The sequence below is a fragment of the Doryrhamphus excisus genome, linkage group LG16 (genome assembly GCF_037039965.1).
Source record: "Doryrhamphus excisus strain RoL-2023G ecotype Guam linkage group LG16, RoL_Dexc_Guam_v1.1, whole genome shotgun sequence".
NCBI classification, from domain to species: Eukaryota; Metazoa; Chordata; class Actinopteri; order Syngnathiformes; family Syngnathidae; genus Doryrhamphus; species Doryrhamphus excisus.
In genome coordinates, this window is record NC_136372.1 from 2,423,838 (window position 1) to 2,438,967 (window position 15,130).

A 15,130-nucleotide genomic window follows, 5' to 3' on the forward strand; every position below is an offset into this window, starting at 1 on the left:
CCTGTTTCTTATTAGTGGTAGTGATGCCGCTATCTGTGCCCTGCAATTGTCTGTAAACTCAGCTGGGGTAGGCTCCAGCATACCCCGCTTAGTGAGGATAAGTGGCATCGAAAACTGATGGATGACATAAGGCTTTACCCCTTAATAGGTAGCATTCACACCCTGCAGGGGAGTAAATAAACACCAAATGAGGAACTACGGTAACATGGGTCATAATGACCCGGTGGTTAAAAATAATATGGTCCAAATATTGCAGAGCTAATTGGCTCTTTCTGGCAGCGTTTGATAACGATTATGTAGTTCAGCGGTCCGCATATCAAGCCGAGTCCTTAATATTGAATGTGTTTGTTTAGATGCACCTGTGCTTGCTCATCCACCGCAGATGTCCCCGGTCGTCAGCACCAAACAGGATTTGGCGTCAAGCACATTATCAAGACGACAAAAGTGATGTCGTGCCGCTTGTAAACACCGCAACGCCGCTGCTGCTGCTGCTTTGCGACCAGAGCTTATAATACGTTCCTCATGAAATGTTTTTTTGCTCAATGGCTGCAAACAGCACGTTACGTAACACCGGCTCTGGAGTTCATCCAAAATAGCCGTTGAAATTCTCATAATATTCCAGCAGCTGCTGCGCTTGTTTGCTTGTGTGTTTATTTGGCCTGCTTTGTCAGCCTTTCCATCATCATCATCATCATCATCCTTAAAGCCTGGCAACCTTTGTAGGCTGCAGGGGGGGGGGATAGGGGTATACAGCAGCTCTGTGCCTGGGACAGTAGCGGCTTTGTGCAAATGTTTAGAGTTTACATTCAACCTCTCAAACCTGACTCCCTGTGGCGCCTGCTCCCACAAAGAAACATTGACTTCTCTCCAACGGGGATGCATTTATTTATTTCACCTCGTTTGACTGGATCTGACGAGTACAATGACCAATATTGACTCAGTGCAATATTAAGAAAGTCAATGCACAGGTAGATATGTGACTTCCTGTTTCAACCACTGGATTTGCCCTCTGCTGGCCGTGACCTGTATTACACTGTATTAATCCACTCTGCTTAAAGAAGAACTCCGTAGTGACGTAGTGTAGGTTCTGCTGGGTCTCCATGTACGTGTTCCCTCCATTTGTGTATCTCACTGTGGTGAACCCCCCCCCCCCCCCATCCCCACCCCTCATCCACCCCCCCGCACAAATCTATCATTCACAGAGAGGCCAAAAGAGGCTCAGCTGATGTGATGAGATTAGATTTTTTTCCCCCCTCTGATCACAAATCCACTTCAGCTTAAAGAAAAAACACCCATCCATCCCTCTCTTACATCCCCCCCCTGCTTTCACTCTCCTCCCCCTTGTGTGCTGTGACTCCGCCCCCTCTGCTAATATCTCCCCCGCCCCCTACACGCCTCCCTCCCCATTCACCCTCATCAGATCAAGCTGCTGCTGCACAGGTCGACCGGCGAGGGGAACAAACCAGAGCGGACTTTTGGAGCAACTGGTGGTGGAGAACTCACTGTTTCCTGTTTGCTTGCCTCTCGAAGGGGGGGGACGAGTGCGGCCCGGAGAGGGGAGGAACGTGTTGGGGACCACCAAGACTCCAGGGTGGTTACAGTGATCCTCTGCGCCCAGGATCCGGAACCATGGAGCCCTCCGTCTCGACCGAGGTGGAGCCCAAAGAACGGAGGAAGATCCAGTTCGCCGTCCCGGCCTCGGCACCCACCAACCTGGACCCCCGGCAAGTGGAGATGGTGAGTGGCATCACAGACATTTCAAAGTATCGTTCATGTTTGGAGTTGACCTCGTTGGGGCCGCACATGTGAAGCAGTCCAGACCACAGGAGATCAGACCGCTTTGTCTCTGCTTTTGCTTCTTTTTAAACATTCTGCCTCGTCTCAGCACGGTTGAGAAATGATGGTGACATTTCCCTCTCGCTGCTTCCTCATGAGATTAGCGCCTCGCTGCCTGCCCCGTCTCATCTTGACCCGCTTTTAGCAACGTGACTTTGACATCAGCCTCATTATCTGCGGGGGCCCAGCCACCAAACTGAGTGGTAAACGTGCTCGGCCCGCAACTTTTTGTTAATGATTGTTTCTTTTTCCCTTTTTGGGTCTTTGGTTACAAGCCACTGGCCTCTGTGGGACCTACACAGCCGAATACACCAAACGTCGTACAAATTACAGTGTTTTGCTTTTTCTTTGGCTTTTTTATATCATGGCAAAGAGGTAACGTGTGATGACAGCCGTAAAAATGGAACTCGCCCGCCAGAGCCAACAAGTGGAGCTCCTATAAAAGCTGGTTGGTTTCTGCTTCAGCGTCCAAGCACCTCCAAATCCTCCCAAGCAGCTTGGCTTGAACCCAGAATAAATGTAACTTTGCGTTGCAGTCACACACACTGAAAAGTTGCTTTTTAGTACGCTACTTCCTGTGTTTATGTATATACGGCACGTTCCGCTTGCGTACAGCCCGGCTTCTCCGATTTTTGGATGAACATTTGCAATAAAAGTAGCAGCTAATGTAACACATCTATTATGTAGTTCGGGCTCTTTAATTACCGCTGTTTGCTAGCGACAGAGGAAGCTAACAAGCTAAAAAGTCCAGAAGTGTGTCGGGTTCTCCACAAAGTTTCTGGGAAAGTTGTGAAGTTTTTACATAATCCTGCTGATCAAACATCCATCAAAACAATATTTCCCAACTTGGGGGGGGGGGTATATTTGCAAATACACACACTTCCTGTTTGGTCCAAAACAATGGTGGCTTTCATATTGGAGTTGAAATCAGACAAAGTTTGTGTATTTTTGTTCCACTATTAGCGCACAGACCTCATCGCTAGGAGACCCGGGTTCAATCCCACTCTCGGGCATCTCTGTGTGGAGTTTGCATGTTCTCCCCGTGCATGCGTGGGCTCCACATTCCAAAAACATGCTAGGTTAATTAGCGACTCCAAATTGTCCATAGGTATGAATGTGAGTGTGAATGGTTGTTTGTCTGTATGTGCCCTGTGATTGGCTGGCCACCAGTCCAGGGTGTAGGTCCCGCCTCTCGCCTGAAGACAGCTGGGATAGGCTCCAGCACCCCCGGCGACCCTCGTGAGGATAAGCGGTAGAAAATGAATGACAAGGTCCACTACCCCCTAATGGCGATAAGATGAACAACACAAAGTGTCATGTGACTATTACTCACACCCACTCTTGGGCTTCTGTTCCCAATCTGGCGCTCGGTCTCCTCCAAGAATCCACAGGAAGTCCATCCAGCATATGTCCAATATTCCTTTCCGTATCCCAGTTTCAGTTTTGGGAGGGTGCTGTTGCTCCCTCGGATCAAACGCTAATCACGTACATCAACACTCATCCGAAACAGGTCAATCCGCTGCCCCTTTGTCCGATGGCATTTCCAATTGTAAAACTGACCGGTCTCGTTGCCATGGAGACAGGCCGGGCAACAATGTTGCCCAGCGCTCCCTCCCTCCTCTACAGCAAAAGGTCAACTCGTTTGTTTGCACCGTTTGGAAGTAACACTCAGCAGCCATTTCTTTTGGTGCACTTGCACAATGTATGGAATGATTGACCTCAAACACGGTGACTCTTAAATTGCAGTTTCAACTCGTTTAAAAAGTGTCCTTTTCAACCCTTTTGGGACGCATCAAATACAAAGCAAACATGCAAATACTGTACAATAACACTCTTGTGTGCTTTGCTGGCCATCTCGGCTCATTTGCATCGCATGCAGAGGGATTTAGATCACGCTGCAGACTCTGAACATCATCTCACGACAATTTAGTGGCATAGTGTACAAAAAGACAAACATGGCCGACGCTAAAAATACCGCCTTACACTTTTATAGTTACGTTTTTGTACTCATTCATCAAATTTCTCAGTTTTTTTTCTAAATTCAGAACAAGCTAAGTAACTTCCTGTCTTTCTGACGAGGGTCCCTAAACTCTGGAATGTCCAAATGTTCCCGTATAGCAGCAGGCACGTGTCTCTTCCCCGTCAACCCCCCCTTCCGTCCACCCACGTGGTCGAACTTCTCTGGGTTAAACGTCAAGAGGCGACCTTTGTGGTGCGTGGTGTTTGTAGGTAAACACCAGCGGTCCGGGGGACTGTCCACACATTCAACACACAGTGCTTGGCGCAAAGCATGCTGGGAGGGGGCGCCGACTGAGGAATGTCACCCACTGTGACGCACTGTGCGGCCGGTGGTGTGCAAAACGAGTTTGCGTGTGTTTGTTTGATGCATTCAAAGTTTCAGCTAAACTTTGTGGACGGGTAGCATGGGACTATTGAGAGACGTTGAAATTTGGTGCAAATCTGGATAGAGTGGCAGAGCCAATATTTTTTAGCGGGGGTTAACATGGTAATGAAGTGCCCCTGCTGGCCGCTCTTCCGGAAGAGTACCGACCACAGGGGAGAGAGAGAGAGAGAGAGAACGACAAAGAGAAAGAGGTGAGTAACTACAAGGATGGTAATGACACAACAGCACACCTAAAAATAGATACACAGCAATAGCCGTGATATTATTACAAGCAGGTTGAGTTATAGAGGTAGGAAAAAAGAGAGGGGGAAGGAAAGCTCTGTGTATCAAGGGCTGTCTGTACTTTTTACTGACAAATATACACTGAAAAACTACATGGAGACTGCTGTCTTTTAGTATGGCATTTCCTGTGTCTTACAGTAATACTTTCAAGGCTGCCTATTATTTATTACATGGCCACCGCATGGATATAAAACCATAAAAACTTGTTGGATGATCTTTGTCGGCGTTTTTTGTAGTAATGAGGTGTCTCTTTTATCTGTTTTTATAACTTTAGAACACATAGAAAATAATAAGGGATGCGTTCATCATGTTTTACATAAAGATTGTGGATGAAGGGCAGAATTGACTGACTAGAGTCACTTGTATTGACGGCAGAATCTCCATAGTTGCTGGTCTACAAAAAGAAACATCTGGACCCTCAAAATCATTGTCCGTGGCTGTAGGCAACCTCCTCATGTCGTGTTTTTGTTAACTCCTGAGGATAGGAGCAGCTGTATTTGAAGTACCGTGAATTCTGGGCTATAAGATTTGTACATATATTGTCCACACCAGCGTACAAGCCACACGTGTCCACGATTACTTTGACAGGAGCCAATCACGAGCTATGAAAAAAACTCACAAGGAACTCGTCAACACATTGGAAATTGCGTGAGGTCATGACTCAACGCAACAGTGACTCATTGTATCATCTTGTAAAAATTAAACTCATCACACAGCAACTTAACACTCAAAAGATACACTCCAGAAATATATAAAACATGTACCAATACAAGCTGAAAATGAGCAAAAAAAACATTTTAACGTTTTCCAAGCCGCCTCTGTTCACCAGAGGGAGCCAGAGGACCCCAGAGCTCAGAGCCCAGAGGGAGGCTGACATAATTGCAGCGCCCCAATGAATGTGTTGCTTAGATGCAATGCATTATGGAAAAACGTTTAAAGAGATGTTTTTTTTGGTACATGCTCGAGTGTTAATTTGCTGTATGATGAATTTAGTGACCTATCATGACCTCCTGCCATTTTGTGAGTGCATTGATAGCTTGTCATTAGCTCCTTGTGTGTGGATCTTAATGACAAAGCTTTCTGGTGTAAAATGATCCAGGTTAGGACTTTTTTGGCCTTGGCGGAGGTGTCAGGTGTCGTCTCATTTTGTTTCATTTCTGATGTCGAAAATTCCTGTGGATTTGCTAATAATATCAACAGAGTGTGTGGGCTGGTACGTGGCCGTGCTTGTGTAAGGTGTAAACAGTGTCAAAACATAAATATTGGATAAGAACTGAGGGTTGATGACAGTGTACACAGGCTAGTTGGACACGCACACCAGCTAATGAGCACAAGCGTCTCAGCCTGACGGAGGCCTGGAAAGCTCCTCACGCGCCCCCCCCCCTCGACCTCAAAATCCTCGGTATCGCCGTTATCCCGCTCGATGGTTCACTTAATCACGGACCAATGACAAGTAGTTCCGTCTAATGCGTGTTCTTCTTTCTAGAACAACAACAGCGGCGGCCGTGACGGGAGGGATTAAGTGTCTGGGTACAAAGGGAGACACGGCGGACAAGACTTGGACAACATTCGGAGCTTACTTGAAAGTTATCAGAGTCACATCTGTCTACTGGATCTGACTCCGGGTGACCTCATGGGGTCCGTTCAGGTCCACTTGAGACCATAATGACGTCTTCATCCCCATCGACGCTAATTCAATAGCTAACAAAATGCTCATTATTATTATTGTTATGTTTAGATACAACACACTTTCATTGAATTCACATTAATTTTCATTAATTAGCATGGAAATTCTCCAAGAAGCTTTGATTATTTTCCAAAATTTGATGGAAACTTTCTAGAAAGTTATTGAAAATGTTCTACACCTTTTGATGTACTATAATATAGATATAATATGGATGACAATACTCCTGTGTTGGGTTACTTTACATTGTGCAGGTGTACCTCATGAAGTGTAATATATTATACAGTATTTTTTTATCCTAACAAAGTATTTAGTTACCGACGTGTTCCCCTATTTAATAGCACAAAAGCAGACGAATAAATTCTATTTAAGGAAAATACCTTTATTTTATTGGGCTTGTTTGATTGATGTGTAGCGACAGCGGGCTTTGGAAGTGAAACAAGCATCAAGAGTCTGATGTCGGGTCATTGTGACACTAATGTGTCCTCTTGTTTGTAGCCGGAACACCCCCACGCCTTTGGAACGCCGCGATCTTGATGAGGTGCACGCTGCAAATTAGAGCACGAGAGACGAGAAGGAGAACATTGTGTTGCGACGCTAAAGCGTTATCCCTTCATCCCGCGGCTCCATTCCGCCGGCATCTCATTACGAACACGGCGGCGTCGGTGCGTAGGAGATCATTGTGCTGTACGGGAGGTCATTGAAGAGCCCCTCCAGATGCTGGACCATCTGTTTATTCAGTTAGCCCATAGTGGGGCCAAAGGTCAGACCCTCCGCATAATGAGCGCCGGGCGATAATATTCATTAGAATAAAAAAAACTACGGCATGATAGCCCGGCAACAGTTAATTAGCCTCGTCGAGACCTCCACCGCCACCTTTTATCCGTGTCCACGGGCTCCACCGCAGCATGTTACTCACGCTGAAGCCTGGCTGGCTACGCCGTGCTCACGGAACCGTTCTGTCCGAGCTTTGTCTGCCGGCTTAATCCTGAAAATCCCTCTCATGTCACAATGAATATGTTCCCCAGTCCAACCAGCAGACATCAGAGCAGTAGAACGCTCCAAGCACTGTTTTCCCAACTTGGTTATTCTTTAGAGTAGTCTGTGTGCAGCTTAATCACCAGACTGATGGTCTGGGGCTACACGAGTGTTCCTGGCACTTTGGTAGCTGCGGTTCACTGAGAACAAAAACCCCGAAGAATACTGACAGTGGTATCACAAGAGCATAACAGGACAAAAACAGCATCGCTCGCTAAAGAGCTCTCACTCGGAGCCCCGCATGGGGTCGTGCGACTGCTGTGGGTTGGGGTGGGTGGTTGGGTGGGGGGGCTCATGGCCCAGATTGAAAGGTCAAATTGTTTAATTGCCGTTACTCTTTCCGCCATTCACACTGGTTTGAAAGATCATGTCAGCAGCAGCGCCCCGAGGCAGGAAATCCGTTTGCGGACGTGCAGATGGATGTGATATAAAACAGCAACTTTATTGATATCATTTTATCTTTACTATAGGGGACTTCCTGTTAACATTGCATGCTATATGCTGTAGCTAACAGGAGTCGAATCAATGATGTTGGAACAGGAGTTTTTAAGAATCTACTGCAAAAATGTGACTCAAAGATCCTCTATATGACAGGAGATCTCTGCTGTTTGTATTATTTTACTGCATTAATGCCTTTCAAAGATATTATCGCTTCTCGTTTTTAAGTACCTGCTGCAAAAATGCCACTCAAAGATGTTTTATATCACAAGAGCAGTCTTTTGTTTGTTTTTTTTGTTCCTCCGACAAAAAAATGCTAGTCGAAGATCCTCTATATGACAGGGATGCACTGCTGTTTTTAAGCACCTACTGCAAAAAAGTCAAAGATCCTCTATATGACAGGGATGCACTGCTGTTTTTAAGCACCTACTGCAAAAAAGTCAAAGATCCTCTATATGACAGGGATGCACTGCTGTTTTTAAGCACCTACTGCAAAAAAGTCAAAGATCCTCTATATGACAGGGATGCACTGCTGTTTTTAAGCACCTACTGCAAAAAAGTCAAAGATCCTCTATATGACAGGGATGCACTGCTGTTTTTAAGCACCTACTGCAAAAAAGTCAAAGATCCTCTATATAACAGGGATGCACTGCTGTTTTTAAGCACCTACTGCAAAAAAGTCAAAGATCCTCTATATGACAGGAGGTCTCTGCTGTTTGTACGAACCTACCGCACTAATGCCTTTCAAAGATATTATCGCTTCTGTTTTTAAGTACCCGCTGCAAAAATGCCACTCAAAGATGTTTTATATGACAAGAGCACTATTTTTCAAGTCAAAGATCCTCTAAATGACAAGAGTGCTTTGCTGTTCTTAGGAATCAGGCCAGATTTTGGCCGCCACCGATGACGAGCCGTGCCCAAAGGTGACGTCTCCGTGTTTGTTACCATGTTCTCCACGTTATCTTCACACGGACACGCTCAGCCCATCGCATCCAAAAGATGCCATCGCTGTGCGAGCTTTGCCCCCCCCCCCCCCCCCCCCCCCTGAGGTCCCTGTGATCTAGTTTACACTGTCCTAGTGGCGGCGCTTTTTATAGGCCCGCTGTGAGGCGCACCAGCTGCTCACCGGGGAACAGGCCCACATCATCACATCATGGCCGCCGCTTCCAAGACGTACTGGACATGACAGAGAAGAAGGTCCGACAGATTGAAGCGCAGTAGGGAGGATGGTCGGAGGAGGAGGGGGGGGGGGGGGTAATGCGTAGTAATCTCCACACCCCACTGTTGGCGTCAATGAGGAAGTCACATACGATTATTATGTAACCTGGGGTGTTTTTTTTTTTAAGCTGGAAAATTACTAGAGTGTGTTAGTGTCGTGAGGCGGTGCCAGTGTCGGTCTGCAGCACGTCACGGCCATCATGGCCGCCATGCCTTGCCTTGCGCTAGAGCGGACATGTGATGTTTGCTTTGTTTATACTGAGGATAATAAGCTCACACGTCACCCACTTTTTATGTACGGTGGATGTCTGATGCGGTGCTTCAATCCATGCGCTTATATGAATAAAAGAAATGATTTATTAGCTGTAAGCTCTAATAATTTAAACAAACATTGAAATAAAGTTACCTTATTTCAAAATATATTTACTGTATTTAGTAATTAGCGTTAGCGGCCGGGGCCCGAGGGCGGGGACATCTGGCGTCTGCCTGACTTTGAGGCACCTCAGGCTGCCCTGGAAGGTAGCAGGTGTCAGCAGGCGGAGGCGGCATGAAGCCCCCGGTCCACCTCAGCTTGCCCCGGGAGACAAGCACTGGGGGGCAATGGGGGAGGGGCGTGTTTTGGAGGGGAATAGGAAACACATAATTATGTTAATGTCAGCTACTGTAATAATGAAGAGGGGGACAGATGGAGACTGGGGGTGTGTGTGTTTTGGGGGGGGGGTACTGTAAACAGGAAGTAAAAAAGGAGGATGAGTCGGTTGCGTTGACCACACGTCACCAATCAGGGTGACGTCCACACTCGATGATGTGGCACGGTGTGAGCCTCTGCTTTGGCAACAGACGCCCAGCACACACACACACACACACACACATCACTCTCTTCCCGTCATGAGGTGAACACACAAAGGTTCATATCATGGCCAAGGTTGCCCCCCCCACCCCACCCCTCCACCTCTAAGCTGTTCTCTGCATTTCATTAAATCTAACATGCTTCCTGGAGGTGGACGCTTGACTCCTTTTTAAGCTAGGCTAGCTGACAAATCCTCACAATGAAAATAAGTCCTCAGAAATGGATTCAAGCAGGCGTCAAATTTGCTTGTGATACACACTAATTGCCTTCACAACACATTTTTATAAAAAAAATATCAATTAGTGTATTGGAAGTGTGTTAGACCCACGTGATGTGCGTCTGTAGCTTTAATGCTAATGAGCTGTGTTTGTCATTCATTCATTCATGAAGGAGTGGGACACTGCTGAAGACAAACAAAACCGTCAGACTGACCACTCCCACCCCTGGCAGAGCTCCAGGCTGCATTTTAAGATGTGTAGCGAAGCCTATTTGGTGCCCATATACACTAGACGGGCTCAATTATATAGAAACGGGTTAAAGGTGGATGGCAGGGCGCCCCCTACACTCCACTGTACATAATGCATCTTTTCATATTTTCATTTGTTTATTGTGTTTGTTTGCAGATCCGTCGCAGGAGGCCGACGCCCGCCACACTTTTCAGAGTAGCTGACCAGTCATCACCCGAGGATGACCAGTCCAGCCATCAGGTAAAGGTGAAGTCACTTTTTTTTATTATTATTAATATTATCTCTTTTGTTGTTGTTGCATATGTAGTGTTTTTTATAGATTAGCACTACATAAACACGTTATAATGGGACATAACACAATGTTTTCTATTTAAGCTTTAAATATGTATCACTTTATATAATTGTACACTTTATAGAATAGTATAAATGTATTTTTTAGGCATATACTGTACATATACTGCTATAGATTGTCTTTTCAAAAATGCGACTCGGGACTGGATGGACACTTTTGGAGATTCTGACATGCGTCGCTCTTCTCAACGGGCAGCAGGTCCTACTTTGGGCCAAACCACAAAAGAAAGTTTCTAAATTTGGTTTGCTTTTCCAAGTTTTTCACTCACTTTTTGTCTCCCACAGCATCCATAAAAATCCCCCACTCATGGGCAATTATGCAAATTATATAACTCACCACTATAAATACATATACTTTTGCAATGTGATACGCATTCAGTTGTTGCTGATTGTAGCTTTAATTGACATCACGTGCTAACAATCCGTCCTCGTCCCCGTAGTGGGTTGTCGGGGAGAACGGAGTCCTCAAACCAAAGCGTGTCAATCCAAATGTGTACCAGCCCCCGTCACTCAAAGGTAAGTGCAAGCATGCTCGTGTTTATGTGTGTGTGTGTGTGTGTGTTTTTGTGTCATTTCTGCATCATCCTTGTGTTATTTTGACTCCTTTGTGTTGTTTTACCGTGCTTCACAACAGGCTACAAAAATAGATAGCATGATAATATTACATGTGCTGTATTGTTTTTTTTTTTTTAGTGTCAACTTGAGAGCAGGTTGTGTGTATTTGTGTGACAGAAAGGGGAGATTAGAGTGGGACAGCTGTGAGACGCTGAGTGTGAGTCTGGATCATCCTGGATTACAGTCAGTTGTGTGTACAGCTGTGTGACACACACACACACACTTTCACACACACACACACACACACACACACACACACATAGACGCAGTAGAAATGCATACATTTAACACAAAGAGTCTTTTGTGCCTTCTTTTGCACGAGGCTGGCAGGCATGCCGCGTGGGTACTGATGTTCTATTCGGGCAAGATGTCTCACACCTGCATTAGATTACATGTCCTCCGAGAGTACAAACGGAGAGCTGTGTGTCATGTGAAGATTGCATAAGCAGCCCTCCGCCGGGATGGATGACCTGACACAGCGTGCATCTCAACGTGTGAAAGTGAAGTGGATGATGATGATGATGATGAGGAGGAGGACAGGTTAGGGGGGGGTCAAGGTGACCCAGGTCAAGGTGTTAGCGCTAAGGAGAGTGAGGCAGGATATGATATGACTATATTTAGAGAAATAGAGCAAAAAGGGTACAGGAAAAACTGACATGTTGATACTGGTATTGATATCGGCGCTTGAGCTTGCTTGCTAGCTTGCTAGCTCAGTGTGTTAGCGGTGAGGAATTAGCTCAATTTTTTGCCTTTGGATTGTAAATATGCAATGTACAATGACGGTAAAGGAGTACGGCATCAACCTTCTATACTTAATAATAAATAATAATAATGTGATGATGATTGTATGAGCCCAGAGTTTCATATTTTCATATTTCCACCACATAGAAATGTGCAGCTTTCCAAACTTTTTGTCATAATTTAGATAAATTAATCAACAAAATGTTGAAAATAAACATATGAAGCGAGTTGAAGCATGGTGAAAACATCATAGTCCTCTTATCCCTGTGTCCTTGTGTTTGTGTGCTGTCGTCTCCCTGTGTGTGTGTGTGTGTGTGTGTGTGTGTGTATATGCGTGTGTGTGTGCAGCTGTGCAGAAGATGGCCGAGGCGCACATGCAGAACCTCTGTGTCCACCCTCCTCTGGAGGACCCTTGTGAGGGCGAGGAGGATGACGACCTCCACCAGGGGGAGGAGGGCGAGCACCGACCTCCCACCAAAGCTGCTGGTGAGGGGGGGAGGGGGGAGGTTCCGTTCCTTCGGACTATCAACAGGGCGACCGCCGCACGCCGCACACTTTTGTGTCACGTTTCTTTAAAAGGAAAAATACACCCTACAGATACTGTAGATAAAGCAATACAATAAGTGGCTCCAGGCCAGTAGGGGGCAGCATAGTACACCCACCGGCACTAACTTACCACTGGAATTTTCCTCATCATCCACAATCCTAATGTAAGATTCTAAAGATATAAAACAGATAAAAAAGAGGCAGCCAAGAATGCACGTAATGGGATGCTTCCATTTATTTAATATCATTTAATATCATTATTACGCCAAATAAGTTCGTTACTGATGTAGTGCCACCTTGCAACATTACACTGGTTAGCGACTATGGCTGCCAGAGTAATACACAATAATACACAATAATACACAATAATATATGATTACACACAATACTCTGGTGAGAATAGTTGGTTACATTGGAAATAAATAGTTACAATATATAAGGCATAAAATATTCAAGAAAACTGAAATTAAAAGCAATTTAGGACAATAAATACTAAATATGACTATATTATATGCTCATAAAGTCATAATATTTAAAGAAAAACTAGCATCAAAGGGCTAAAATATGCAAAAAATTGAGAGAGAAACAAACAAATTTAAATTTAAATTTTGATAATTATCTTAAAATCAGGTTCTAATATGGGCGTAAGGGATGTGAGCCAACCCCCAACCACTAGAGGGCAGTATATGCTATGTTTGTTTTCAACGTTAATTCATAAATGCTCCATTCCTGATTGGGTAGAAATACAAGAATATGTAAGAATAAGGGTGTATTTTTCCTTTAGGTTTGTATGAGTGGTGACCTTTAACCTTTATTATCCCTCCTTCATTGCCTCCCTCCTTCACTTTGTGCCAAATAATCCCAAAAACACTTCCTGCTTCACGAAGCTCCGTCTTTTCCTCCCACAGACCACCAGGAAGTGGCGACCGCTGACCAATCGGAAGCCGCTACTGCCGCTGCTAAGGAGACGGACCAGCTCATCCGCGAATCACAGGCGGAGGAGGGACAAGAGGAGGAAGCGGGCGGGGAAGAAGAGGGTAAATTCAAGGGGACAACAGAGAAGAAGAACTGAGAGAAAGGAGGCAAAGGTGTGTCAAATGTAACGAGGGAATACTGCTTTGGTTATCAACAAAACAAGGAAACAGGGTAGCACGTTTTTTTTATGAATAAGCGAGGACAGTTTGTCCGGGAGTGGTCCGAGGTTGTCGCTGATGCTAATGATGATGAGGAGGCAAGGAAGGATAGGTACGCGCATCCTCCCTTGAAGTGGCCGAGGTCACTTTGACCTCACGCGAGAACAACTCCTCCCTTCTGCCTTCATGCCTCTGCACACAGCAGCTCAAAACGCTCCGTCACACAATTAAGATCCCGCTGCAAACATCTTAAAAAGCCTTTTCAATAAATGACATGCGGATATATGTACGTGCTGTGATGTCACACTTTACTGCCAATGTTGAGCGGAGCCTCTTAAGATGCTATAGTCCACGCCGTATCGCTTGGCCTGTGATGCATTCCTTCTCTTTGGAAGACATTGGAAATAGAAAACGATGTGTTCAAGGCTCAAACTGTTACCAAAATGTAACAAAAGTCCCCTTTTAATATTCTTAACTGCCCTTCCAGTGTTAAAAAATAGTAATGCAGTTTAAAATGAAAAGAAACATTAACATTAATTTTTTTGTGTCTTATTCATTTTCCTAAAAATTGTGGTCGAAGTTTGAATCACACAACATCAAATGTGTTTGACTTTAGAGGTTCCACTGTACGTTATTTTAAACGGGGTCCTTTTCCCCCCGCCTTTGTGTGCATCTGCCGCCATCTTGTGGCCGGGAGGCATCATGACAATTTATCAGCTTTTTAAATCGTTTTGTCTAATCTAAAAGTGGGGTATTTTTAAATCCGAGACTTGGGTGAAAGAGAAACCCCAGAAAAACCAATAAAAGTTTTAATTGTGTAAAACAAACAAGCATAGTGTGTATTGTAGTGAAGAAGTCTCTGCGTTTGGATACAAATCATTGAATTGACCTTGACCTTTAAAGGGCGAAGCTACCTCTCATGTCATCACAGCTTTTTTCGATTATCACTTCCTCCTGTCTCGGCACTTTTCTACTGTCATCTTTTTAACATGGCTCGGCTTCTACGAGACACTTTTTCCTTCTAACACAGCTTTCTTCACCTGAAAAAGCAGCCGTTGCCGTGGTTACCATGTGACTGACATCTCAACAAAATGAAACTTTATATTTGGGGATGAAAATCTACAGCATTTCTAAGCTTGTCCTGTCATCCAGGAGCTGACGGTTGTAAATCGTTCTATTATATATAAAAAAATGAATCTGAGTGAGCAGCTTGTGTGTTTTAGATTTTATTGGACGTCTCCTCCCCCCTTCCCTCTGTGTCCAAGGGATGTATGAACTTATCAATCATTATTATTTTTATTGTCTGTTGACTTGTTTTTCAATGTGACTGTTGGTGGTTGTTTTAAAGTGACCTACTGAACAATGTCAAAATAAAACACTTCTCCCCTTTGCTGATCATTTCTTTATGATGTGTGAAATCTACAGTATCCTACAATATGGGGCATTATCATAATGACTTGACAATTGTGCTAAAGCACATGTGCAGTATATGGTTCCATGCAATGTACTCATAATAAGACAATGAAT

General features: G+C 44.9%; 1 protein-coding gene across 3 annotated transcripts; it reads left to right on the top strand.

Annotated features, from left to right (window-relative positions):
* Window positions 1–1,403: 1,403 nt before the first annotated feature.
* On the top strand, window positions 1,404–15,003 carry ppp1r1b (protein phosphatase 1, regulatory (inhibitor) subunit 1B). 3 transcript variants are annotated; one of them, XM_058049349.2, is made up of 5 exons: window positions 1,408–1,737; window positions 10,374–10,457; window positions 11,009–11,084; window positions 12,273–12,410; window positions 13,379–15,003. In XM_058049349.2, the coding sequence occupies exons 1-5, from the start codon at window positions 1,630–1,632 to the stop codon at window positions 13,540–13,542; spliced, it is 570 nt and encodes a 189-aa protein (XP_057905332.2). In that variant the 5' UTR covers window positions 1,408–1,629; the 3' UTR covers window positions 13,543–15,003. The 3 variants fall into 3 exon arrangements, with proteins under 3 accessions (XP_078653532.1, XP_057905332.2, XP_057905331.2); XM_058049348.2 differs by having other exon boundaries at window positions 1,412–1,737; window positions 10,374–10,463; XM_078797406.1 differs by lacking the exon at window positions 12,273–12,410 and having other exon boundaries at window positions 1,404–1,737.
* The last annotated feature ends 127 nt before the right edge of the window (window positions 15,004–15,130 follow it).